General features: G+C 39.0%; 1 protein-coding gene across 1 annotated transcript in view; it reads left to right on the plus strand.

Moving 5' to 3' along the window:
• The window catches only part of grb2b (growth factor receptor-bound protein 2b), a 32,613-nt gene extending 13,657 nt beyond the window's left edge, over positions 1-18,956 (plus strand). The window contains exons 3-6 of the mRNA XM_022190700.2: positions 8,623-8,720; positions 12,389-12,511; positions 13,159-13,327; positions 16,820-18,956. Of these exons, the coding sequence (XP_022046392.1) occupies positions 8,623-8,720; positions 12,389-12,511; positions 13,159-13,327; positions 16,820-17,005 (576 nt within the window). The 3' untranslated portion in view covers positions 17,006-18,956. The remainder of the gene's footprint in view (positions 1-8,622; positions 8,721-12,388; positions 12,512-13,158; positions 13,328-16,819) is intronic.
• The last annotated feature ends 6,279 nt before the right edge of the window (positions 18,957-25,235 follow it).

The raw sequence follows: 25,235 nt of genomic DNA on the forward strand, positions 1-25,235 counted from the left end.
TTGCGAGTAACGTGTATTACCCTATCATAAGTACTTTTGACTCAAAGACAAGACGTGTCTTTCTTGGAGTGAAGCTTTAATATACAGGCTTGCCATTCTTGAGTACAAAACGATGTGAAACTACAGGCGTTGCTTCTCCAGGAGTAAAATTTTAAAAAGGCATGAAACGTGTGGGAATCAGAAGCTCTGTGTTGTCTCTCTGCATCAGCTTTGCGCTCTCATGTCACAGACACAGCACATCAGGTGGAGTGACACGTCAAAGTAAGAGCGGTAATTTCACAATAAAATTCTCTATATTAAAATGCATTGAAAGGCAGAACAATGTATTTTCCAAAGTTACAGGGAGCCACAACAGAGGGATAAAAGAGCCGCATGCGGCTCCGGAGCCGCGGGTTGCCGACCCCTGGTCTAGACCATTTGGCATCAAAAATGTGTGGTCTTACAGAATGGTTTAAATGGTTTTTGGTTGCAATAAATATGTTTTAATATATTGATGTTTAAATATTGCCTCAGAACAACAAGAAAATGCAATATATTATGACTTCTGCCACAGTTAAGTTTAAGTTTTTTTTTGGTTGGGTGTCCAGTGTTTAGTTTACGGATCAAGGTGCAATGTGTGTTTTGAAGCCACAATCTCTGCTCCATAAGGCAGCCTCCCCATGTGGTAATGGCCCCAAGCATTATTTTAATTACAATAGTGTTACAAGCCTCTATTTAATAGAATCCAATGTAATCTGTCGCCCTGTGTCTTTCTGTATTGGGGTGACGCTCATTACCTCCCTGGCACTGACCTATCCTGGTCTAAGTCTGCTGCCTCCCTGCTGTGAGCTAAACGGGTCAGACTCATTTTGATGGGATATTTTTCTCCCGGCGCACCCCTAAATCTGCTGAGACTTAAAATCTCTGTCCATATCAATCCGTTCACAGAAATACTGTTATTTATCTTTGTGATACGCCAATTCTTCACCTACTTTTTTTGACTTGATCCCACATCTCCTGGGTACTGTCCTAGATACTGTAGTGTTAGGAGGTGAATCAGTTTGTCCCCTCTGCCCCACTGCTGCCAGCATGTCAGCATACCAGGCCTCAAATTCCATTCCTACAGGACATCCACACAGTTGGCACTCGAGCGCGCGCACACACACACACACACACACACACACACACACACACACACACACACACATGAATGTCTTGGTATTTGTGCTATCACAGACCTTCTCTTTTTCCTGACACATTTTCACTTTCTTCTTTAAGCCAAACCCACATAATGCTGTAATACTGTCTGCTAGAAGTATCTCTTCAGGACTGATCAACCTACCACCTCTCCATTTAATACTTTTTTATGTTCCTTTGTAGCTGTTGAACTGAGGGCAAATAATGACTAATATTAAAATATGTGCTTTGCCTGTTTCTTTTAAGTAATGTGAACCAAATTTATTGTTGTGGGTTGCAAAAAAAAAAAAGTCTCCTGATATGCGATGTGCTGTTTGAGTTATTTAAAACTTATATTTCCTCCGAGCTTTGGTTCACTGGCTCTTCTTACCAGTGGCTGACTGACTTTGCATATCAAAATAGTATGCTGTTATTTGGAACCAATAACTTTCTGCGGTCTGATTAAGTAACGAATCACTGTTTGAAGTGTGTCAGAGTTGCAGTCTGGTGTGCAGAAAACAGATGGGGCTCTATCAGGTCCATTAGCACTGGTGGCAGATCCAACCAACAGGCTTTGGCCTCGGAGGTTCTGACGAAGCTTTAGCTAGTCTGTCTTTCTATCTGGCTGACCTGCCGCACGCTCAGATTAACTCACACTCCAGGGTAATCCCCGCTCCTGATTTATTGCAATCCTGTGTCGACTGAGCAGACATGGTTTATTTAGCATCTTGTTTTCTCTGTCGCCGCTGTCTGTCTCCCTCTGTACGTCACTTTCTACCTCCATTTTGTACTGGGCAGCAAAATACTGTTAGGGCGTATGCAAAAAATGTCATCCTGAGCGTGGGTATTTCTTTAATCTACATACTTGTAGGAAGGAATCAAGGAATTCTGATTTGGATAGTGAGAAATGAGAAAGTTAGGGTTTCAACCTAATCACTTTGTGGTCATTTTTTTTAGATTCGATTCCATTTAAACCAAAGCAAAAACTCAGCAAAACTATCTGTCTGCTTAATTTTAACTACTATTCATGTAAATAACTAAGGTACTTGATAATTTTAGTCCAAGTTGAAACAAGGTAACAGAATACAACAGAGGAAATGCTGTTTTGCTGCATCAGTTTGTCTACATCAGCCTAAATAAATCTCCTTTCTAAAAAAGACAAAGCTGGGAGAATTATTACACTGAAATACAGCAGCTGTGTTTATCACTTGGATTTACACGCAGTATTGTATAATTTCATGGTTTTAGGGAGACATGCAGAGTTAATATTTGTACACCAGGGTTTGATGTGACAGTTATCGATGTTTAGTGTAGTACATGGGTTTGTGGGTGGAAGTGTGACATTATTTCAGAGCGTGTGATTGAGAGAGAGAGAGAGAGAAAAGATATGGGGAGGAGGGAGACCACAGTGGCAGCTGTGCAGGAGATAATCCCTGGACTGGATCTTAGCCTCTCAAATAGGAACTCCTACAACTATTGTGGCTCAATCAGATTAAAAAGACAAAAAAAAAAAAAAATCTTCAGAGGGAACTAGGGAATGCACATCATCCACAGAAATGCAATAGCACAATGCCGGCCGAGCTTAGAACACAGGGAGAGAGCTCAGTCAGAAAAAATGCTGCGATTATCTTCTCTGTGGGGTTTAAAAAAAAAAAAAAAAAGTCTAGCAAGCAAATATTTTATTTCTGCTTTTACTCACGCCATTCTTTCAGTGTTCAAAGCCACCAGATAGACTAGACCTGTAATGAATTAGGTATGAACCATTTTCAGTGCATTTCTAATATTCTTTTTGACCGTGCAATTTCTCTCCATATGCCATCACCATTTTAGCTTTCAGCATTGAGCTCTTATCATTTGAGCCAATTTGACAAAATGTGCCCTGGTTTAAAGATGCATGGTAGCATTATAAACATATACTCAAGTGTAAAAAAAAAAAAAAAAAGCCAAATTACCACAGTTACCAAGTTACACACAGACAGGATGGGCATCTACTGATGAGCATGTTGTAGTCCGGTTAAAAAGCATGTTCTGAAGATGGTAAATTACAGTTATGCTTTTGTTTGATAGTTGCATGAAAAGATGTAAAGTATTTTCGTCTATGAATATAAAGCCAGCTGCTGGTTATTTTAAGCTTTGTAGAGAGACTGGAAATAGTTACAGCAGGTTACTTCCTTTTTACTTCCATTTTAGTTTTTGCACAGATTAACAAGGTAAAATGTGTTTAATATGTGATCTTCAGAGGTGCTGGCAGGGCTTTTTCCCAAAGTTGTGGTGTAGCCAGTCAAAGTCTGGTGGCCTTTGACACACTCTGGAGCCACTATTCTGTCATGTCGAACATATTTTGCATATTTTAATGAGTCTGCCTTCCTGTTTGTAAAAATGTATGTGAGTTAATGGAAAGAAAAAATATTCTTATACCTGTTTTTGTACCATGTCTCATCTGGCATATGTATTGATTTTTTAATGAAAGCTTGTAAAATGAGGCTGTGTAACTGTAAAATAGCAAAACATATGAATCACTTGAGTTCAGTCTTGTGAATCTATTCAATCAACTCAACTGATAGTCATCTCCTGCTGTAAAAAACAAACTGTAGATGACAGTGATTCATCCATTTACACATTAAGCTCATGAATATATCGGTGGCACATATGATGTTTATTGTGCAATTATAAAGTTGCTGCCGCTATGTTTTTTTTTTTTTTTTAAAGCCCCTCTATTTGTTAAGTCTTGTGTTCATGCAGTCAGTTCAGTTTTTGAAGTGTTATTTGCCAATATTTGTCAAACAATGAAGACTATCAACTCAGCAGGATTAAATTTCTCAGCGGAGTGCTTACAGTCAAATATAGAATATGGGGGCACGACCAACACAGGCATGTTTCTCTATCATCATGTTTGTTTTTAAATGGAGGCCACATGCTACAAGTACATGGGTAGTGAATCATAGCTTCAATCAAAACGACATTGTTAGAATTAAACTAAGGTGAAGCTTCTGTGTACACTGCATTTAACTTTCCCCTAGAAACCAAATACTCATATTTGTCAAAATGTCAACTTTTCCTTTAAAAATGGTGGCCAAAAGCATTCAAGCTGATAATAATTATCTTCATGCAAAGGTAACAGGAGTAAAACATTCACAGCTGCACCAAAAAATGTAATCGTTACGTGCAGATGTGGAGATTTATTTGTGATATCTGTGCCCAGCATTGACAGAAATACATTTTGATACCCATCATTTTAACGGGCTCATTTTTGAATCCCCGGGTAAATTCACATAAGCATCTTAGCAATTTCTGCAGTATAAAGCTTAGGCCTACCGCATATTGCAGTACCCGCTGTGCTCTATTATTAACTTTGGTCATAGACTGGGTAATTATTTAAGGTTACTCCGGTTCACAGGGCCTAATGGCATGTTACACTGTCTGGCAGACAGTCTCCTTCTACTTAGTGATAGAATAGAGACTTATGACTGGTCTATGAAGTGATTTTTCACCACTAAATAACCTTTTTGACTGAAGTCTGCTCTGTGCTGGACAATAATAACTTCCTTTCATCTTATTTGACCACGATGGGTCAAAAAATGCACTTCGAATGCTTTCATCGTTCTCCCTGCAGTCATCTTGCTGAGAGAAAGGCATGTAAAATCATTATCAACTTATTTTCACCATTGCAGAGACAGTGTATCTCAGAAGAGTGTACTTAACTGATGTGAATCTACAAATGATATTTCATCCAGTTTAGAAAGTTTCTCCACTCTGACCTCCTGTGAGTGGAGGTCAGAAACTTTCTAACTGGTCGGGTTTGATGGACACTTCAGCAGAGTGGATGTTTGCCAAGCAGTAGGCTTGAGCCGGGGTTGTAAGGATGAATCATTGTCTTTCTAACTGCTTGGCAAGTCTTCCACCTACAGTGCTGTGCAAGAAAACACTTTCTACTCCCACAGTTTGTGTTACTTATGCTTGTTATGAAATATGTGAATATTTTTTTTATGCTGCACTCCCTTCAACTAACATTACACGCCACCTCTTCCTCTCAGTCAGCACTGTTAGAACAGCCTCAGGGTAGACACTCAGCATGGTGAGCATGATTCCTTGGATCATTTTTATTTCAGCATTCATAGATCAAGCAAATCAGTCACTCGCACCATCACATGTTGCTCATGACTGAGGGCCCAGGGCACTGTTCTTGTGTCTCAAGATGAGCTTCTGTGTGAGTCAGCGGTTAGTATGACAACAACACATGCAGGGCTTAATTAAATAAAGCACTTTATCTGACACAAATGTGCGAAATATGGAATCCACGTTGTTAGCAGCAAACAGAAAGGGGGCAATTGGAGTTCACAGTATCTCAAAGACAAGTTAGGGCCCTTCCACAGCATGCGGACGCTCGTATAGTTGGGCAATCATTTTGGCCGCTAATCAAACATAGTTTTTGCTGTTTATATTTGGCATGTGTGCATTTTTGTTTCTGACAAGATCTTCCTAACAACCAGTTCCCTGCAGATTAAATGTAAATTTGAAGTTAGGCTAGTTGAACTAGTTTAAAAGTAAGAAAACACTCAGAAAACAGTAGAAATTAAGCACAATTTCATCAACTGACTGAAAAAAATACTGTGAATATTTGCATTCCATTTGAAATGATTAATCTCATTCTTCAGTTACCAAATGGTATTTTAAGTACCGCAGAAATGTGTGGCACTCTCTCGCACATGAATGTTGGACATTGTCCTGCAAAGCCTACTTCACCAAATTGAAGTGTACAAATAACATTGAAACACTTTCTTCATTTATTGTAGCTTTGCATTGCCATAGTCAATGTTTCACATTTCAACTAATTCTGACAAAATGTAGATATAAGCTTATTTCCTTTTTCTGGTTTAAAATGGAGCCACACCGCACTGGTGTTGTGACATGTCATCCTTGTCACTTTCCACCTTAATGGTTAACATCTTGTGTAACACCTTAGACGCAACAGGGGTTGCATGAAATATTGATATAGCTATGTTCAGTCATTTAGCTGAATATTCATGTACATCTCTAACTAATGGCAGTTTGGCTGACTGAGCATGTAGACTTTTTAGAAGCTGTTGTTAAAAGCAAGATCAGTAAAGGTTGGCTATGACAAAAATTACTGTAGTTTCTTCATATTTTTCACCACTGCCTTTTATCCATGCAAGAGTTGGATAGCTACGTATTTAGGTCAGTTGCCACTTTGGTTCTGAAAAAAGACCTAATCACTTTCTGACTTTTTTCTAGCAGGTTCATTAAGTGGACTTTTGTGATTTATAGTGATGTATTTTGACAGCTATTGAACTTATTGTCAAGAAATATGCTCCAAATACTCATGATGCCAAGGGGATAAATACTAATGACTATTGATCTTCTGGCTTTTCTTTTTATTCCACGCACAGGTTAAAGTTTTCATTTGAAGGATTGCCAGAGTTTTATACATTCATTCCTAAACTATGCATCTGACTCTGATACCAACTTGCAGATAATATTTTGGTGGTTTCATGAAACATATAGATGGAGTGCCATGAAATGTAGTGCAGCTGTTTGTGATGATAGGGAAAAGTTAGCATGCTAACATGCCAAAGTACTACTGTGACTAAGTACAAGCTCACAAAGCAGCTTGTCTGGCAGTACCATTGTCTTGTCTTGTTATGCTTCACAAGCAATAGCCCCTGGGCTCACAGTGCGAGTGCGTTTACAGAGAACTACATGATGGTAGCGAGCTGGTTGCAAAGCCACACGGTAATGGATCGTTCGGCCTTTGTAGGTGCTTACTCTTAAAGGTTGGTTTGGTGTGTCAACATAAAGCCCAGAGGCTATGACTCTGTGTTTGAGTCTTGGCTCAGATAGCACTGACAATGTTTAACATGCTCATCCTATCTGAGTTTTCACCCTTTTTACCATTATTACGCTACATAAATATAGACACATCTACCTTCCCACTCCTGACTGCAGCCTACTTTTGCCTTTGGTCCAAAGCCACTCCCTCATCCAGTAATGCTGGTCTTTCGCAGGATTAGCAGCTGGGAAGACGAGGGACAGCTGGCATTCTGCAGGCTCACTGAAGCAAATAGACCCAGGTCACTCACACAACACAGGGACCAATTGGACAGCTGTCTTGGGCAGGGCTGTGGGTACATTATGAATTTAATGGGAGAGCAAGGGAAGGGAATAAAATGTGATTTAGAAAATAGAGGGACAGCTTCTTTGATATGCAGAGTTGTGTGTGAAAAGTAAAGAAAACCACTTTGGGAAAATTTCAGGGAAAATTAAGTGGCAAGGATCAGTTGTGTTTTTTGCGCCATAATTTGTTTTTATCAGTTCTTTCTGGAAAAAAGTTCCATGAGTTCTGGTCTGAATTTATGCAGACGAGATGTGATGATAAATGGTGAAACAAATGTTTTTAACAGACTTGACTCACTTAATTTCTAGAAGTAGAACTGAGTCATTCCTTAACACGGGATTCTGACTGGATGAGAAGGAGCGGCATTAGTACTAGCCCTGCTTTACTTCAAGCTGCTCAGAGAATCAAACGAGTGACAGCGTGGTTGTATGATGTGTGTATTGTTTCTTTACAATTTTTCTTCTGTCTTCATACCTTGCTGTTCTGTGGAAGCCACATGTCAGACTTATGGAATGCTTTTTGTCGTCATAAAAGCTGTGTGACTCAGTGCCATTGCACAGTTTTCCCCTTAAATTTCTTCATGTCTGATTGCTGGTGAAACGCAGACATGTTGTGAAGATTTGTCTCGTGTGTAATTATAAAGAAAGATGGAGCACGCTACTTCCCCTCGTTGATGCTTATTTAATCTGCATTTAGTTTTACTTTACAAATGATCAACACAGACTCAAAACTCATATTGAGTGGCAAGTTGGTTACTTAAGAGGGACGTTTTTATAATTCAACTCGAGGCAAAAAGTCTAGCATTTTGAATTATGAATGAAACAAGCCAGACAGCTGCTACAGAATGAAGGGTAATCTTTTTTTCAGCATGGCCCATCTCGTATAAGCACGCACCCACATGGAACAAGTAGCACATATAGATTGACTTTGATACACATGGATGCACCACTAGCCCAACACACCTGCACTGTAGCCATATTTTGTCAGACATGAGTGCCCTCATAACTGTCTTGGCCACTATGTTGTACTGGTGAATTCATCTTTATGGCTAAAGGGACAGGGTACTTATGGACACATTACTTGTGTTTCTTGGGAGAAAAGTTTTGGAATAGTTTATTTATTTTATTGTGTTTGCATGCTGATTTTCTCTGCTGTTGGTTTTGTAGTTTCCTGATATTTACCTAGCAGTTGTACCTCAAAGGACATGCACATTCTGAGGTCACAGGAAATCAAACCAATTAAACCGACTGCCGTAAAGGTCAATTTAGAGGATTGCCTTCCATCATTAGCATTTCTATTTGGCACTGACCTGAATCTCTTTTTGTCCACACCAGGTATTAAATGAAGAGTGCGATCAGAACTGGTACAAGGCAGAGCTAAATGGAAAAGACGGCTTCATTCCCAAGAATTACATAGAGATGAAAGCCCATCCGTAAGTATTACATACACTGTCGTGATTATGTATTATGTGAAAGTGTATTGAATATGCATCAAACTTTTCATCACATTCTGATAACCATTGTTGTTTTTTTCTCTGTGTGTCTTTATTTTTTATTTTTTAAAGTATATGGACATATTAACCCTCTGAACTCCTAGCAGTTTCTGGATGATTTTTGCTCTGGTCACCTTTTTTTTTTTTAACTGACTACAGGCTTGTACTGTACTGCAGAATAGATAGAAGTATTTATATATTAACTACTTACATGTTAAATTTGTTACCATACTTTTAACTTTGTGTAAAGAGAGCCTGTAGTTCATCCCAGCGCTGACAAAAAGTCTCTGAATTTTTGTCACTTTCCCTTTTATTGCAGCTGAGTCAGTAGTTGTTTCATGGTTGTGCCAGGGAGCACAGAATTTTTGGTTTTTACAGATGTGGTTAGAGCAATTGGTAGAATGAAGGGATTTTAACTTTTTTTATTTTTTTGTTGCAATTTGTGGTGTAGTTTTTTCAAAATTTCTAACTTCCTGCTGGGTTTTGGGGTTCAGAGGGTTAACTGTCAGTTTCTCCGGTTGAGTCAAACATTCTGTTTACTTTAATGAGATATTATTGTATGTGATGTCTTCGCCCACAGTGAGAGAGAGGGAGGGTTTATGAGTTAAACCACTTTAGACGACGCCTGGTAGGATCCTTAGAGAATCTCTGGGCCTGCACTCAGTGCCAGATTACCTCTCTTTATTAACGTGCTTGAGACCTCTTACATTTAGTTTAGTATTGACCTCAGCGCATCATTGCTGCGGCGCTATCGAATGTGTCCCCGTTTGCAAGGTGATTGTTATTGTATTGAGCTTTACTTTGAGATTTTTTTTACTGTCGTGTTCTATTTTTTTCTGCTGTCTGTTATAGTGCGACAATAATATAATGAAGTGATGTCACTCTTTTATTATTGTTATGGGGGATCGGTTGCCTCGTACATCAATACAGCTGAAACTCCTGTAATCATAATGGAGGATCTCCATAGTGTTGTAGCTTTTAAGCAAAGTTTTCAACACAAAACAGATACAGTGATTGCTCTTGACATACAATTAAGCATCTTACTTAAAACATTTTTGTTGTACTCTTTATTAAAAGAAAAAACGTGTCCTTTGTATTTAAATCACTACATTTGATTAGCACATTGTAGGGGGAGTTGTTTATGTTGATATACTAGTTAACTGTCAAATTACTTTTTCCTGTTTGACCACTTGCACTGATCGTTTCTTCAATTGTACCCTCTCATCAGGGATTTAGCATTCCAACCCCATTTAAGAGAGCAGGAAAGGCTGTGCCATTTAAAAGGCAGTGCATGTGCAGGGCTTGACATTTCTACACAAAAAAGGATCTGTTAAGGTGCCTTCATGCTATCTGGTGTTGAAGTGAGACTTTGTGTTACAAAAATAGTGTTCTGTGGAAGGCTAACAGTTTATGAATGTGAACTAATAATTTTTGTTTTTATATGTAAACACACACACAAAAAGGTCATTGACTGTGTGTGTCACAGCTAAAGAGCTGTGTCTGCTTCTCTCTGCCCAGGCTGAACAACCAGTCCTCCAATCCTAAGGCTCCTCTGCTGGTTGTTGTTTTATTGCATCATGTATTTGATGTCAAATCATTTGACAAAGCTTCTAAATGAATAGCCACTTGAGGTTTTTAAATCTGGTATAAAAGTGTGGTGGTACATATAACTGCAGCAAACTACAGAACTAATCGAGTGTATGATTGCAGTTGATGTCTTTACATGCACTTAATACAATCATTACTTCTTGTGGACATCTTGTCAAAGAAGCAATGTTTTGCCAAAAAAGATTGCCAGTAAATGTAAGCGCAATGCTTCCAATAATAGCGTTTCAGATTCAAGATTTGCTGTGAATAGAATTGTGTAGGGCTTTTATTCCGAGCACGTCAAATTACCTCCAAGGCTAGATCACTAGTCGAACCCAAAATCACTAGAGATTACGTAAGGTGCCACCCATGGGTTTTGATTTTTGTGAAATGGTTCGTCATAGTTTGCTGTATGTAGGTTGACTTTGGGTTTATTTTAAATTTCATAGGAAAACAGAGACAGAGCAGTGACGTGGCTGGCATATTCCCATTGTGGTGACAAAGAAGTGCCAAAGCACCAGGCACCCACACGTCCCTATAGACATGCACACACAGCTGTGCTGTATAGCAGGGCACAATAGAGTATGGATCAGCTCAACGGCATGGCTTCTTTGTTCGAACACGGAGCTTTTCTCCTACCCAACAGTAATTATGTTTTGTGGCTAATGCTTAGGTTTGTGTAACAATCTAATGGTAAGAGTTGTAGACCAGCATGAGTGCTTTAGAGTAGAGATGTACAAGAATATCTGAATCATCATCTGCATTGGCTGATGATCGCTAGAAAATGAAATCTCTAAATCAGCGCTACGTTAAAAAACTGACAAATGTAGCATGTTTCCTTATTTTAGCCAGTGAATGTAATAATAGAAAAGTACTCGAAGATATTTTAGTCCGACTACAGGAGATACCTGATATTGTCTGCTATGGGGTCGAAATATGTGCATATATACTATCGGCCAAAATTAATCGGAAAGCATCAGCATAAACATATAATCAGGGACTGTGCTTCCCTCTTCTCACAGGTTTGAAGGTGCGTGTGAATGTAGCTGATAGTAATGCTAGTCATTCTCCTCCTGTTTCCTTGGCTCCATTAATTGCTCTGCTATCACGTTTATCAAATGGGGAAAAAGACTCAGTGCGCAGGCTTGCTATCGTGCCAAGCGCAGATACAAAGCAGATTAAGAGTTGGCCATTTCATTATTGATTTTCACCTATGTGTAAAGGAGCCAAGATGTCATCTTTTGGCTGACTGTACTTTTTAATTATTTACACAAGTAAAAAGCTTTCACTCGCATCGTCTCCCATTTGTCTCTGCCTCTCTCTATCCGTCTTTATAGCTCTCACTTATTCCCTCTGTCAGAGCTTTCTCACAGAGATATATTTGCCCCATTATCTGCACCTAAAATAAGTGTGTGACTTGAAAGCAGCTGAAAACATACCTACTTTAAGTCTTACATTGAATTAGTTGTTTTTACGCCTTCTAAGTTTATGGACTTTAACACATAAATGCATAAGAGTACAAATATGGGAAGTAATGGATCCAAATATTTATTTTTGATGTTGGTCTTGCCAGTAAATTAGGTAATGACTAATCTTCTTCCTGGTATATGGTTGGACAATGTGAATTCATGACTGACCAGTGCTTGTGTAACTTTTTCCATACTTCCTGGTGGCTTCAAGTGTTGTCTGTTTTTGTTCGGTTGAAGAGGACTTTTTCTTTACAGCCCAAGAAACCAATAAAAGTAAATGATTAGTTACATTTAGGTTTTTGTATGATTTAGCTCGTTCACCACCATTTAACAGCTTGGTGGGTCAGTGGTTAGCACTGCTGTCTCCACAGTTCACACCTGTCGGCCAGCTGGAGGTGTGACGTTTGTGGGATTTGAGGCTTGCAGTTTACCTGAACTGATGTGTCTGTGTGTTTTTCTGAGACAACCTTTTATAGATGAACCAAAGTCAAACGGGCGGCTTGGGGTTAGCTTGGTCCACTCACACTTACACCTGTTTTGCTGTTTCCCCAGGTGGTTCTTTGGGAAGATTCCCCGTGCCAAAGCAGAGGAGATGCTAAACAAACAGAGGCATGATGGGGCTTTCCTCATCAGAGAGAGTGAGAGTGCACCGGGGGATTTCTCCCTCTCTGTGAAGTAAGTACCACCACACAAATTTAATGGGGAAAGTATGAGTCACACTCAGTTTTTTTTTTTTTTTACAATTACAGTTTAATATTATCAGTATATCAGCATGCAGTTTCCTCACAACTGATCAGGTTGAGAAGTTTCCGTACTTGGTATGTTTGAGTCATCAGCAAAGCCACTTCCTTAATCTTGTGAAATCTCAGTGATGCCCTCTAGTGACCAGAGTTTGCCTGTTCTGATATTTTGTGTTGGACTTCAGCCCTCAAGTGCTTACTTTTTTAGCTGACACGTACAGAGCTCATTTCCTCTTATCTGCCTTTGCTCATTCTGTCCTTCCCAAAATTAGGAAGGACACCAGGGTATATGTAAAGTTGATGCCTAGATATAGATCTTAATTACTGTCTGGACTTTTCCAGTTACACTTTCTCAGCTAGCATTGAATATCAGTCTCTTACTAGGATGCTAATTCATTTGCCTAACGCTTACTAAGCTGTCCAAGACACGCCTATTTGATGAGCGAGGTTTGTGTCTGTTACATTACATTCATTTAGATGTGTGCTCGGCCTTCAAAACAACTAGTTATCAGAAACCTTTTTACTCTTAGATGTTGCTGTAGATCCCCTCCTCATGCTTTTTATCTGTGTGACCTTTCCCAGGTTTGGAAATGACGTCCAGCATTTCAAGGTTCTTCGTGACGGTGCTGGAAAGTATTTCCTATGGGTGGTGAAGTTTAACTCTCTCAATGAGTTAGTGGACTACCACCGCTCCACCTCAGTCTCCCGCAATCAGCAAATCTTTCTGCGAGACATAGAGCAGGTCCCCCAGGTAAGACATGACACACACTCTGGGTTTTAGTTTCTTTTCCTCAAGTTAAATCACAGCGACATCAGGGCAGAAAAATATTAAACTATCGAGGTCATAGTATGGTCTCTAGTATATAACTTAGATGTGAACATGTTATCAGAACCACTCATGCTCATACAGATATTTGGCCTCAACTCAAATCTAGATCAGTTGTGTCAAGAGTGAAGTAAAAACAATACTGCAGAACTAAAAGGAGCATGCTATTTGTCAGCTTAACCACATGCGAATATACTAAATGCCTGTCGAAAAATAAGTCCCCGAAAAAGAGTCTTTGTCATTACACTGTGAGTGTAGGCAGGTGGTTTCTGATGGTGAAAGTTACATGAATGTAGCTGGATTATAAGGCGGGAGAATCAGAATGAGAACGGAATGGATTGAATGGTGATGTTTTGCCATTAAAAGTACAAAAAAGTTCACGGGCAGGAGCCAAAAATACCATCATTCAGAGTGCCATCACATATCTTTAGTAGGGATGGGAATTTCGACTAATTTCCGAACCGACAAGTCGCTAATTTTATTGGCGACTAGTCGCGAAGAACAAGGTGCATGATGCTTAATGCAGCGTTCAACCGACTACTAAAATGCTAAACGTTTAATAAATGAGTAGGCGGTTAAACGATTAAACGGCTAGTCGTGCACATCCCTAATCATTAGTTAATAGATTGCTTCAAAACACTACGATGTTAAACACAGTCCTTAATATATGTTTAATTATGAGGACTTAAGTGAAATTTAACTTCAGGATATATGTATAATGACTGCGCGGGGACTAAAGAACGATTGTTGTAGCTGAAGGGGCTGGGTGGGGTTTGTTCAATCAGTAAAGTGTGTGAAAGCAACATCTGTCTTGTTCTGTGAATTCATTTGAATACACATATATGTGCTCTGTTGGCACCCCCTTTAACATGCTGGTTAACCCCTGAGAGGTGCCACAAACCACAAAAGGAAGCAGCATTTTGTTGCATGAAGTTTTACCATAAACTTAATGCAGCATTCATACAGAAAAAAATTACTTGGTGAGCCAGTGAAAATGTTAATCTAATTTAGTGTCTTTATGATCAGGCTCTGGGTTAGTAGATGTGGTGAGAATTCTATTTTACTTCAACTGAAATGACATCAATAGTGTCGTCTGAGTGATCGATGTAGAGCCTCGGTTTTAATCTCGTTGAGGTCATACTGACATGTGCCAGTAGGGGATGGTTTTAGAAATGATGTCATTCACATCATCTTATTTATAGAACAATGGGAGAAGTAATAGTTGCAAAGAATGTTATAAATGTCAGCAATTCACCAAACTGCTCAGTGGCAAATTCCAAGTATCATGCAAAGTGAACAAGTAAAGTACTCACATTCACCTGTTGCCATAGTTACAGTGACACCATGTCACTATCTCGCGATGATACAGAAATCTTTAACAAATACGTGGATCCAGACTATAATACGGATCACTGCCAAAGTCTAATCAGTTGGTCCTTGTGTCATTTCTGACCTTCCCTGAAAATTTCATCCAAATTCGTTGGTCTGTTTTTGAGTAATCAGACAGCCAGACAGAGACACAGACACATAGTGGTGGAGTAATAATTGTGGTACAACCTGTACATTACATAAGTTGTTACTTCAAACATGTACGTAATGCTGTCAGTAATACTGCAGCTGTTCAGCCTTCAGCCAAGGTCACCTGATATGGCTTTCCGAATCGTGAATTTCTTTCGAAGAATGTTGTGAAAGAACTACTGACGCAACACACCGGTTGATTTCCAGATAAACTTAGTTTGTTTGCTGCTATGGCAGTTGACAACTGTTCATTCTAACTGGTCGTCAGGTAATGATTAACTTTTGGTAAGCAGACCCCTGTGACGTAGGGATGTGCAGTTAGTTGATGTGACAGTGTTGAGAACAAAGCTTGTGGCTAGGGTTATTTGTGTAATTTACTATCCCTTCCAAATGAGACCAATGCATATTTACGTTCAGCCATATTGATACTTGATCGAATTTTTGTTCGACAACGAACACACAGTGGAATGAGGACAGAAAAGACTTTAACGTTAGCTGCGGTGAGGCTGCAGACTGCAAGACTGAGAGACGGCTGCAGACTGCAAGACTGAGGGACAGCTGCAGGTGTAGGAGAGAGGAAATGTGACCAAAACCACTCAGAAGCTAAAGAGATGAGAAAAAGTTGCAGGTAAGACAGAGGGAAAGACAGAATGCTAGAGAGCTAATGTGTCTGTGTGTGGTAGGCAGTGGGAGGGCCGGAGTGAGGTATAGTGTGTGAAAGAGAGCGACCTCACTGAACGATCTCTTCTGGAAAGACGCTTCGATAAGATCACATAGGAGAATGTTGTACTTTTGTTCAAGGTTGACTTAAGTTCAGATTTTGAGCAACAAATTATAATTTAAGTTTATTTTCATAGTTTTTAGACAGCTACTCTGGTTTACTGGGTCAATATATGATTGTGGGACTTTTTGTAACATAGCTGACAGTTATCCTAGTTGACATTTTTGCTGTTTTCAGGCCTAAAATCAACATGGCCGCCTGTAACCAAACACCGCATGGCATTTTTACACAAAGATTCTTCTAAATATTATATATACAATTGAGTAAATTTGAAATTGAAAGTTATTTATAAAGATATTGTAGTAAACCTGTTGACATGCCATAAATCCACACTTGACTCACACACTACTTTATATTAAATAAGTCAGAAAGCCTTGGAGTCTTCCAGTCTTTTCTTCAGGAGGAAATGACATCACTTGGAGCAGGTCATGTGATCTGGAATTAACACACTTCCTTGAGAGGTGGTTTTGTAATGGGGAACTTAGTTGAAAGTGATTTCTCTGACACAGATCCAATTTGTGATTTTCCGTCTGAAATTTAATATATTGCCAAAAAATAAATATCTGTCATGATTATCTCAACTTAATAAAAAGAACACAATCAAAACAATTTCTGAATAAGCTCATTTTATTATTGTTTAGCTAATTAGAAGGTGGTTTTTAAATTGTGATATTTAGTTGACATTTTAGTGATGTCCAGTCATTTTTTTTATTAATAAATGATTGCTTCCATAATAAATAATTATGGGATTTGCAAAGACATGATCATAATGAACATAAGAAACTTTTAACAAAAATGTATGCAAGATATATCCCATAGACTTCAAAAGTCCCTCAGTTCTATATTGACCCTACTCATGAGTTTAAGAAATTCTCAGTATTTTAAAACTGACATGATTCCTTCCAGTGATTATTATTTCATTGTTCTTTGGAGAAGTAAGACATTTTCCTTCACTGGCTGCCACATGCCAGAATATTATATATATAATATTATTATATGCATACTGTTGTTCAGAAATACATGTGGATATTTTAGTGAGTAGCATGTTTTACTATTTTTATTCTCTGTTAGTTTTTCTAACCCGTTTTAACATCTCTTTCCATTTTTTGATTCCTCAGCATCCCACATATGTGCAGGCGCTCTTTGACTTTGACCCCCAGGAGGAAGGAGAGCTGGGTTTCCGACGCGGCGACTTCATTCAAGTCCTGGACAACTCTGATCCCAACTGGTGGAAGGGAGGCTGCCACGGCCAAACGGGCATGTTCCCCCGCAACTACGTCACGCCTGTCAATCGGAACATGTAAACAGTCAGACCATGTAAACAACAGCCACAACAGCAACCATCACCACCACCACCATCGTCATCATCATCGTTCTTGATCTCATCAGCCCCCCTTCCAAACCCCCAACCACCCCTCCACCTCTCTTGGCCATCCCACAGTAAGAGGAGCAGACAGGAAGAACGCAAACAACTGAAAGAGAAAGATAAAACAGGAGTAGTGCTGTCGTAGGCGTCGCTATGTGGGTGGCAGCTGAGCAAAATCAACTTTTATTGTGCTGAGAATGTTCACCTCCCCAGTGAACGCCTCAGCGAGGATTGAACTGTCTTTGAGGGAAATCTAAATGCAGAGAAACTAAGCATAGTGCACCGACCGTGAAGATAACCAAATGATTTCTACCGCTCCCACAGCTGCTTCTGTCTTCTCCTTAACTTCTTAACATTCTGCCTTTCTTTTGTTTTTTCTTTCTTTTGCCGCATGTTGTTTTAATCACCTAAATGAAATGCCTACCGATAAATCTTAACTCTGTTTTAAAGAAAAAAAAAACAAAAAAATATAAAAAGAAGAAATGGTTTTGAAAATGTACAAAAAACGAGAAAAAAAATGATGCCATCAACAATACAAGTTTCCATGTTTAAGATCATTGGCACGTGAGCATTGTACATCAGCCACTGGCTGTATAAATAAATCAAGTATAGAGAGAATCCATTTTTTAAGAATATATATTATATATTTGTATGTGTTTGTCTGTTTTACCTCTCATCACAAATTGTTTTTTTTTTCCATTTGTAAATTATGTTCAATCTTCTGTTAGTCTGGATAAGACCTAGTAGCTCTAGAATGTGCTGAATTGTCAAGTTTGCTCTTTCCTTTTTTATTTCAAAAATGATCTGAGGGCTCTCGGATGAGTACAGCATGACATTTAAGGGGTCATAAGTTCCATTTGAAAAAGTTTCTCTTGTCTCTGATGCAAGAAAAGCAAAGTTAGTTCTCTGAAGAAACTTGTCAGTACGCTAATGTCGACCAGCAAGTAGAGCCATGAATGCTGCAAAAGCTGTATTATGAAGCCCTGTATAAAAGGTCGGCCACCTTTTGAAAGCCAATATATTTATTGCAGCCATTTTACTTGGGCAGTGAATGTAGCTGACTGAGTCTATAGACATAAACATGAGGGAAGCAAGGTCGGAGAACTGAACTACACAACCACGCAAGGGATTTTTAAAAAGACATGCTGAAAAAGAAATGTTGTCAATATTCATTTATAGAGAGTGTGGTGTCTGAGGATATGTACAGGTAGTTAACATACATACTCAAACACATTCATTACATGCATGCACACACAGACACTCCCCTCCTTGTTATACCTGCACGTAGCAAAGAGGCTGAGTTCGGATAATCACATTGTGTATTCACCAGTGCAGATCTGCAGCTGGCACAGTTCAGAAAACTGAGAGATTGTCTTTTATGCTAAAAGTTGAGAGATCAGCTTAAATGATGTAAAAGATTTTTTTTTCTTTTTCTTTTTTGTCCAATGTGTGGTCAAGCACTTTTTTTTTTTTTTGTCCAACATTTTATTTTTGGTCTGGTCCAGTGTGTGTTTGTTTACTGTGTTTGTGTTATTGGTTTCTGTTTTCTTGTTCTCTCTGGATAGTGCCTTTCTCTCTGGTGTTTCAGTGTCTCCGACCTGCTACTTTGAGCCCCCTCCCTTTACGGGGCCCTGCCAGTCCTGCAGTGAGAAACAGTGTATATAATCCAAGATGTCACATCCAACAGCACCCTCCCTCTCCCTCCTCCCACATCAACCCACCTCCACCTTTGCCCTCACCAACATGGAACTCTTCTTATTTAAGTGTCTCTCGCCTTGTCTTACCTAATGATACTGTTTTTGTTTTTGCTCTTTTTTTTATTTGCATTTGTTTTTTGTTTTGTTTTGTTTTCAATTAATAAAATGCAATTATTAAAAAATGCGAATATTTTTGTGGTTTATGTCTTTCTTTTTTTTTAAGACAAGTACCACATGGAAAGTAACTGAAGGATTAACAAATACACTTACTGCTCTTTAATAGGCTTCAGTTTCTTCACTAGAGGGAGCTGTTCAGTCATTGTCTGAGTGGTTCAAAATGTAAATTTACATCAACTATAAAAAAAAAAAGAAAATAGCAGCAGCACTGCAGGAACTGAAACATTTTCTGAAATTGTAATATAGGAACCACCTTTTTTCTTTTTCTTTCGTTTTCTTTGTGTTTGTCTAATGTTTTATGGATGAACAAAAAATGAAATTTAAAGAAATCCTTTGTCATTTTGGGTATTCAGTTGCCACAAGATTGATGAACAATAAAAATAAATATATTGCTGGGGCCAGCAGCTGCTTTGTTTAGAATAGAGAAGAAGCAGTCTGGCATACAAACGCCTAACAAAATGGCAAAGTAGCCTTTTTACACTGGAGTTCTGGTACCAATTATACAAAAGAGGAATAATCTTGGCTTTGAACTGCTGTTTGAGCTGTTTCCAGTCTTTGTGCTACACTAAGAGAAACAGCTGCAGGTTCCAGTTACATATTTGCCATTCTCACATCTAAATAATTTCTTTAAAGACTTAACCTCTGTTGAATAAGTGAAATGTTACACATTGAATAATGTCTTTATGTGATGAGCTAATATTTTCTTTGCCTGTAGGTGACATGCCAACATTCAGCAATTCCAAACAGATACTGTTGCCAATGTATGATATTGCTAATTAGAGAAGTATCTATCAATTACGGAAATATGCCTGTGTTTTTACTATAAGTTTAGACTACTTGAAGAGCCCGTATTATGGTTTTTGATTTCCCTTCAGTGCGTTATCTAGCTGCTTTTTGTGCATGTAAAAGGCCCGTAAACTTGAACTTAGAAGTTTACGCCAAATGGAAATATGCTCTCATGCAGAAAACAAATTCCTAAATTGCCTTGTTTGAAGTCCAGCCCTTTCCTCCTCGTCTCATCTACGTCACTATGTAACACCTAACTAGCTTATCTAGTTTGGTACGCCCTCAAACGAGGTATGAGCTGCTTCCTCACTATCCATGTGGACTGTACAAAACCAACATTACCTCGCTTTTATCGGGCCAGCCAACCAAACAGAGCATACTAACCTTTATAGATGGAGGTTTTTAAAGGGACAGGAGCTAAAACAGCATTTCAAACAGAGTGAGAAGAGGTTCTGCGTGGGTCTGAGAAATTAAGCCAATGTGGAAATGCCTTAAGCTACATTCTTACAAACAGCCAACAGGGGGCGACTCCTCTGGTTGCAATAGAGAAGTCTGATTGTATCGAAGTGTCATTTTATTTGTTACCTCAGTAAACATTTTCTTTATAGATTTTTAGTCTGAATCTCTAGTTTCAAGTCTCTTTCCATTCAGCATGATGTTTGTTTTGTAAATTATGGTCCCATTTAGAGTAAAATAGAGAATAACGCAGGGCATGTGATGACTACATGTGGACTGCAACTAATGGGCAACATCACAGTCGGTATGTCCATCTCTTACATACAGTCTATGGTGCTGTCACATTGTATTTTATGGGAAAATGCATGCATTTTTTTAAACATTAAAGCATGTTCTAGTAGACCTCAAAAAATAACCTGAAATGTGCATAATATGGGCTATTTAAAACAAGACTTTGAACCTTTTCCTAAATATTACTTCCTGTGGCCTTAAGTGGTAATTACAGGATAGTGACACGGTGCGTTGTGTTCGTTTCCTGCTTTACGTCTCATCTCGAACAGTTGAAATGTTAGTCTGTGATGTGCTATAATATAATGTAAAGGTAACATGAATAGCTCCAAGTCATTTGTAAGTGACTGTTAATCGGTCACCAGAAGCTGTTTGTTAGAGGCCAGGGTCATGACTCAGTAAGGAACTGAACTTTTATTTTTGTAGGATCTTCTTGCATAGTGTAGTTTTACCTTCACTCTTGACCTACATTATTTTCAGTGTTTCAGATTCATTAATGCTTCTTCCCACCAACTTGGCAGCAGGTTTTTTTTTTTTTTCCCACGTCTGTCAGTGCACTATGATAATGAGCTTGCAGACCTGAAACTTTCTTGTGATGACTAATTCATCACAGTGAATATCAGGCAAACTTAGATTTTTTTGGCAGAATCGTCGTTGCTTCTTCGCACAGTTGAAATCACAGATTGTTTCTTCGTCTGTGATGCTTCTTGAGGACTTTGACGATCTGCGAGCCGCCTTCATTGGCACTTGGTTTGAAAATGAAACCAGGAAACCATAAATGTCATAAAAAGAACAGCCCACATAACGACCAACTGAGACTGCAAGAATCTTTGTCTTTTTTTAACGCGAATCACCAAAATCAATTGAAAATATGACAACCCATAAGAGGTTTATCTTTGCCATCCTCTCCGTGGGTGATCTGCAGTTAAATAATGCTGCCTGTGTTGTCGTCTGGAAGTGCTCATATTACAAAATTAGCATCTCGACCTTAGAGGACGAAAAGGGAATTCTTCAAGACGTCAGAGCTATGGCGGTGAGTCAGCCAGTGGGTTTAGATAAACACCAACTCAATGTCTCTCTCGCTCTTGAGGTGCAGATGATGTGCATGTGTCAGTTGATGTGAAGACGCAGTGAAGAGGAAGCTGATGATTTCATTTCTCAGAGAGGAACCCGGGGTGCTTTGCAAGCTGCACTCTGCTGCAGCTCAGCAAGATCTTTAGTGGCACGTTAGCCATGGTCTGGTGCACTGTCTGCTCCACATTCAGACTTTTAGCACTCAGAGCACCACTTAGGCTCTTCTCTTCAATCCGCCTCCTCTCTGCCTTCATTTTTGTCACGGACAGCCTTAAACAGACGCTGTTGCATCAGTGTTGCTGTCCTCTTTCTAGCCCCCTCATCTGGAATGTATTCTGGTTCAGAGAGATATCATCCCGCTTCACTGCATCTATTCATCCTTTTGACATTTACCAGTAATGTAACCCACTGAGACGTTCACACTGTGCTGACCAGCTGTGGCACTGGCATTGGTTCAGATAAAATTAATACAAGTTTTCTTCTGCACTGTGTATGTGAAGCTACACTACACACAATACACAATAATAAGCCACTCATAATTCCAGGAGGCTTTTCTAAAGTGTAAGGCCTGAGTATGAACTCTGCCCCGGGGGTTTTGGCTCATCGGCTGTTTGCCATATGGTGCTGCTATAGTAGTCGACGGCAGTAATGACAGCTTTAAAAGCCCCGTTCTCGCCACGGTGCAGCGACATTTTAAGATGATTTGGGGATTTGCAAGTGAGGAGGACATTTCATGCAGAGTTGAGAAGATTATTATCAGCGTGTGAACTAGTGACCTGTTTGTCCCACTCCCTCAGCATTATTATTACAGCCCCTTGTATTGTGAGTCCACACATGCATTGGCATGATTGTTCAGAGACAGATTATATTGACTATTTGAGTATGTCTGGATTTAGTAGGAGTAAGAAATAAGCCCAGTTTTAGAAAATGCATGACAGGGAGATTTGCAGTAGGATGGTATTAAAAGGAAGGCTTTTTTTGTATCCAACTAAGAAAGAAAACAATAAAGACTAATGCCTGTGTGTGCAGGGGCAGGGCTGGGATGTTGGTGATGGCTGACACCCCACCCCCACCCCCACCCCATGGGACTTGACTGAGTCAGAAGGTGGTAGATTTGTTAGTAGGTTAGTTTGAAATCAACTTCGCCTCACCTGAAAAGTTAAAAGTTGCCAGTCAAGACGGACAGTCCCTCAGTCTGCACAGTAAGTTACAAAGACGCACTGATTAATTAAAGTATTATCAGAAACTTATCAATTTGCACACAGTGTCTGATAGTTTTCAACAGGGTGACCTATTTAACTGCCAAACAGGTGATGATGGTTGAACCTCCATCTTACATGAATTCTCATGGAAACCACCATCGACAATATATACACTACCAGTCAAAAGTTTGGACACACCTTCTCATTCAATGCTGTTTATTTATATTATTTTTATATTGTAGATTATTACTGAAGATTAACACTTTTTGTTTATGACTTAATTCTATATGTATTATTTTATAGTTTTGAGTATTTTCAGTATTAATCTACACTATACAAAAAGATTTTAAAAAAACACTGAATGAGAAGGTGTCTCCAAATGTTTGGCTGGTAGTGTACATCAGCTAAGCGCTACAAAAAAATAAACACTACTAAATAGTCAAATTCAAATACAATATTTTTGTTGAATTTTTTTTCAAAAACAAAGCAGCAACAAAGAAAAGATACACAATCATACCAACCACAGACAAAATCAAACCAACAGTGCTTCTCTTCTTTGACTAAGTAACCTGTTACCAAAAGTACATTTCAAACATCCTAATTAAAAATAATAAATTAAAAAAAGCAAATCACAAGCATGGAAATTGCATGGCCCATGATCACACACCTTCTTCAGGCGTTACATATGAGTCCTTAACATAATCAATGAAAAGCCACCATATCTTCTTTAACTCATGTTATTTTTTCAAGTGGAAGGTTTGTTAACATCTGTCTCAGCCCCCGAGTCACAACTGGTCTATTAATCTTTTTCCATAACAGTGCAATGCAGTTTTTGGCATTAAGCAGGTTGAGGTCTATGAATATTAATAGTTTTACTGTTGATATGTAAGATATTCAGACTGTCCTTCAGGGCTTCGCATCTGCCAGATGTTTTATTAATTTTACTATTCTACAATTTCATTTAGCAAACGCTTTTATCCAAAGCGATGAATGTCTGAGAGTAGATAAAACACAAGCAAGCGTCTAGTCAGGAGAAAACAACCTGGATAAGAGCCATAAAACAAGTTCAAGCGTGATAATAGGACCTTGGTGCCTCCAGGCAGTGCAGATGTATTCTAATTTTTTATTTTTTCCTGTCTGTCAAGTGGCATTCACTGAAGAGCCAGGTTTTAGTCTTTTCTTAAAGACTGAGAGGGACTCTGCAGCTCGAACAGAGTTTGGTAACTCGTTCCACCACCGGGGAACCACAAAGGAGAAGAGTCTAGCTGTCGTCCGGTCCTGTTGCGGGGGATGGATCAGGCGCTTTTTGTTGGCCGAGTGTAGTGAGCGGAAGTGGTTTCACATCTTTGTGAAGTTTTGATGCTGCTAAATACTTCATCAGCCCACTTTGAATATATAATAGACCAGAATTCATATATTGTTGCAGTTTATGGTCTGTAATTTTATTGTCTTCAGCCTCTCTGACTGATAAACCACACATGTATTCTGTTAACCTTCAAAATTAAACAAAACTAAAATCTCTCAAATTCAGCTAAAATAAAACGTTTCTTGTGTAATATCATATTGTTGAGTAACTAAACCCATCAGATGTTAGATCTGGTGACAGTCAGCCGTTTCCCATCGTGCAATGGCACTGCAGAGCCAGAGGCGCCAAAAACTGTAGCCGCTTTGATCTCATGATGTTATCGTAGCCTCCGTTTGCATCATGTCACAACAAGCCATAGTCAAACCAAACAGAAATCTAACTGGCATGAATTGTGTGATGATCGATTCTGTGCAGGTAAAGCTCACCTCGACAAGCCTTTTATCATAGATGGATTAATCAGGAGAAACTGGTTACAGGCCCAAGAGCCCCTGCACCAGAGCCACTGGAGGAAGTGACTGTTGGAAAGCTGAAAAAGCAAATAATTAATTATAAGATGACAGAAAATGGCCTTAAAGAGATGAAAAATCACTACTAAGAGATAAGGAGAAGCAAAACAGTGACCAAGAGCAGCAGGTCGACTTAAAAGAGACAGAACTGACTGTAAAAAAAATGCAAAATGACCACAAAAATACACAAAATGGCTGTGGGAAGAGGAAGCAAAATGTAGGTCTCCTTTTACATGTCTGCACCCAGGGCCCTGTTGTCTTATAACCTGTCCATTACTGTAATCTCATTATAGTTAAAAAAAAAATAATGTCATTACTTCATATTGGAACATTTGGCCTTCGTTTATTATACTCGATAAACAACACCGCTTTTATTGATGTACACAACTAGATATTTAAAGTCCAGTCTGTGTAGTTCCTTCAGAGTCTATTTCTGTCCATGTTTACTGTTTTCTTCTGTAAATGATAACTCCTGAGTGGGCAGCAGTCTGCCAGTGAGATGAAGTAAAATCATAAACCCGTGGGAACAATAGGTAACTCTGTGTAGGTGTCTGATAGGTGATAAAGTTATCAGATCACTTGCTTCAGTTGCATGAGCCCATGCATTTATCTGGCA

Source organism: Acanthochromis polyacanthus, chromosome 21, assembly GCF_021347895.1.
Source record: "Acanthochromis polyacanthus isolate Apoly-LR-REF ecotype Palm Island chromosome 21, KAUST_Apoly_ChrSc, whole genome shotgun sequence".
In the NCBI taxonomy this organism is placed as follows: domain Eukaryota; kingdom Metazoa; phylum Chordata; class Actinopteri; family Pomacentridae; genus Acanthochromis; species Acanthochromis polyacanthus.